The sequence below is a fragment of the Elephantulus edwardii genome, unplaced genomic scaffold, assembly GCF_000299155.1.
Source record: "Elephantulus edwardii isolate Elephantulus edwardi_28Jun2011 unplaced genomic scaffold, EleEdw1.0 scaffold00095, whole genome shotgun sequence".
In the NCBI taxonomy this organism is placed as follows: Eukaryota; Metazoa; Chordata; class Mammalia; order Macroscelidea; family Macroscelididae; genus Elephantulus; species Elephantulus edwardii.
The window spans coordinates 77,373-80,728 of record NW_006399845.1 but is presented as its reverse complement, the minus strand read 5'-3'; the positions used below and the strand labels follow the sequence as shown (position 1 = coordinate 80,728).

Below are 3,356 nucleotides of genomic sequence, written 5' to 3'. Positions count from 1 at the left end.
CCCTGGTATGTCACATTGCGGTTTAGCAAAAAAACTTTTATAAAGAAAGGAGTACTAACATGTCTTCATTTGTTAATAAACATAGTTACAGATGTTTATTTTACATAATTTAGTAATTAACCTAAATATGTAAAGTGCTATAGAAATTATGTGAACTTTATGTAAATACCTAGGGTTGATAAATTCTTAGAGTGTTTGGGTTTGATAACTCATACACCTTAACAGTCAGAATTTCTTTATAGATTTTTTGATGGGTGTATCAGGGGTTTCTTAATGAAATGCCAAATGTAATTATACTTTAATACCTGCATCCTGATTGGTTCTTATTATGTGTTTTAGTTTATTCTGAGATCTATGCCAAATAATGCTTTTGAAATGATTCTTCAAGATAAAGGCAATGTTAAACTCCCCCAAACAATCTGAAGTAAAACATTTTTATTTGTTTACAAGTGAGTTTTTTCATACACACACAAACACACACGCATTCTACATTTAGTACATATAATGAACATAAAAATCTTTAAACAGTTATCACAGACCATTTTGGAGATAATCCCAATGAGTAAGTGTCTCATCACAAAACAATTCTTAGAATATTTAGGTTTAATTAGACTGTTTCCTTTTTTGAGCCTCAGTATTTATAGAGTTCCATAGTGTATTCTTTATATTTCAAACTCTGCTTGCTTGCCTAAAGACATTTCTGATCGATTTCCCCAGTGAAAATACTCCAGAGGTTCAGTATAAAGCAGGGATTATGAATAAGATGCCTTATTTATCTTTTAATTAAATGTATCTGTCCTGTTTTATCGGATATGTTTGTATTTGGGAACACAAAATTTAGTTTTATTGTTTCCTGCATTGCTTCTGAGCTTCTTAGCCAAATTTGTCTTCTGGTGGCTTGAATTTCCTTTTTCTTTTATTTAAATCTCCCCTGCCCCATTAACAATGGTTCATTTTTCTAACTTAACCTGAGATATTTTTCAAGTTCATAGTTAGGGGCAAGTTTAAGACCATTTCACAAGATCACTTTCTCCATCCCACTTTATATTTGAGGGTCAATGAAATATATGTAATTAATCATAATTTATAGTTTGTCTTGAGATAAGTTAACAGGAAAGAACATACTTCAGCTAGTAGAAAAAGGACTCCTACATTTTTAAAGTGTTGACAGTTGAGAAAAACGTTTTTATCTCTCTCCATATCAAAATACCAAATTCTGTCAGTAAGTCCAGATTGGTGATTGAGAGGGCTCTAAAAAGATCAAAATTCAGGCTTTATATAAGGAAGAATTTGAATTGACTAGAACCCAAAATAACCCTTCTTTGAAATTATCCCAGAATTGGAATAATTCAATGTTTGTTCTGTTATTTATTTGGGAAAAAAAACCACAAACCATCTGATGTGGATTTTCAAGTAATACATACTAAATAAATGATAACTCATTAACATTTATTCATCCATGTGTTAAAAAATATCTATTGTTTGGAAGTAGGTATTGACTTTTAATTATGTGGATGAAAAGTGATGTCAAGGTTCAGGGAAGAAGCTGATAGAAAAAAACAAAACTTCAGCCTCACTATGGGGAGCCCTGTGAAAAATCATTGTAATAGTTGGGCTTTGTAGTCACATCAAGTATCTTCACACATTCAGTTCTTAAAAGGGACAGCTCTGTACTAATTCTACAATTATACTTAACAATCTTCTACTTAGCTAATTTATATAATTTGAAAATGCAGAATATGAAACTTTTTTGTAGTTCCTAATTTTTGCAGTAATTTATATGGGAAATTCAACAATATTGATAAACATGAGTACAAGTAAAAGACAATAGTCACAATGTGTTCTGCATTGAAGCAATCTATTTATCACAGTCCCCTGTCTCTTGCTCTTCATGTTCCCAGGGGATAGGGTCATTCTGTTGTGCAGAAGGGACTGAGTCCCTCTCATGCCAAAACTGTTCCACATCAGGGAGAACAGGAATCTCTCCCTTCTCAGCATTCTCTTTTCCAGAAGAGAGCGAGCCAGGTTTCTCTTTCTCTGGAGTAAGGATTTGGGATGGAAGAGATAGGACATTGCTAGGAAGGACCTCTGGGTTGCCAGCGGCTGTTTCCTGAGACTCTGAGGCAGTTGGAGGATTTTTGGTCATCATCCATTTCCATAAACCTTTCAAGCCTTCCCTGAACTCTTCTGACATGACAAGAAAAATCAGGGGATTTGCTGAAGAGATGGAAAACATTAGGACTTGAGACAGGGCTATGAAGCCTTGTGGTGGGCTTGGACCTCCAGCCTTGAGATGCCATACCCACAGCCATGCTGTCCATTCGGGCAGCCACAGAATTGCGGAGGTGATTGCAATGCTCAGTAACATTACTGTGAGTTGTTTCGAGCGGATCTGATTTCTGAGATTCTGAGTTTTAGTTCGTTTCTGACATTGGCTATAAGCTTTCCAAAAATAAAAGCTGGCGAAGAGTAATGGAAGGCAAAATACCAGGAGAGGGTAGAGCTTACCAAACATAGACATGAAGTCTTCAGCTACAGCAGGCACATCCATGATGCACATGTCCACACCTGCGTGATGTCTGGTGGTGCTAAAAAACCATTCAGGCAGAGCTAGGAGGCTGGCCGCAGACCAGATGACCACCACTATGGACAAGATGGTGCAGTTGTGAATACTCACTTGCTTGGCCGGGTTGCGTGTGTACATGAAGCACACTTTGGCTGCTGCTATGATTGTCAAGCTCTTGGCTGCCATGCATGTGTGGATGAACCAGTCTGAGGATTTGCAGACAAACCAGCCTAGGTCCCAGACGGCTTTGGAGTATGCCCTCGCTCGGACCGGTGCAGAAAATAGCAGGAGGGAGAGATCAGCCAGGCTCAGATTCAGAATCAGAGAATGGATCATAGATGACCTTCCTTTCCAAGCACTGTGTAGGAGGATGCCAATCACACACAGGTTTCCCACGAAGCCCACCAGGCAGACAGCCACCAAGAGAGCCAGAACTGTGATCCTCCAGTCCTTGGAGTCAGAGGGCAGGTAACCGCCTGCAAAGTGGAGGTAGGCAAAGGACACGTTCATGGTGCTGGAGTTGGAGTCTGCGAAAGTTGTGCGCATCACCTTTTCCATCCAGCTGCTCTTTACAGACGTTTGCTGCTGCTTTAGTCTTTGTCTCTCTGACTTCTTTAACATGGGAAAGAGCTGTCGTCAGCCAGTGTCAAATGACACTACTGGAGGACCCTCCCTTTCCCTATTTCCTGGGAGCAGATTGCAGAAGATTGAGTGCTGAGTTCTGTCTGCTGCTGGCACTGTAAGGCGACTGCACTGAGTGACAGCAGGAGGCCCAAGCTCCTGCTCATTA

General features: G+C 39.2%; 1 protein-coding gene across 1 annotated transcript; it reads right to left on the bottom strand.

Annotated features, from left to right (window-relative positions):
• Window positions 1-1,858: 1,858 nt before the first annotated feature.
• On the bottom strand, window positions 1,859-3,096 carry GPR151 (G protein-coupled receptor 151). The gene has a single exon (XM_006891192.1). It carries the CDS (start codon window positions 3,074-3,076, stop codon window positions 1,859-1,861), a length of 1,218 nt encoding a protein of 405 aa, XP_006891254.1. The 5' UTR covers window positions 3,077-3,096.
• Between the last annotated feature and the right edge of the window lie 260 nt (window positions 3,097-3,356).

Coding starts and splice junctions, on each gene's coding strand:
- GPR151 (XM_006891192.1), bottom strand. CDS start 3,076: ATGAACGTGTCCTTTGCCTACCTCCACTTTGCAGGCGGTTACCTGCCC.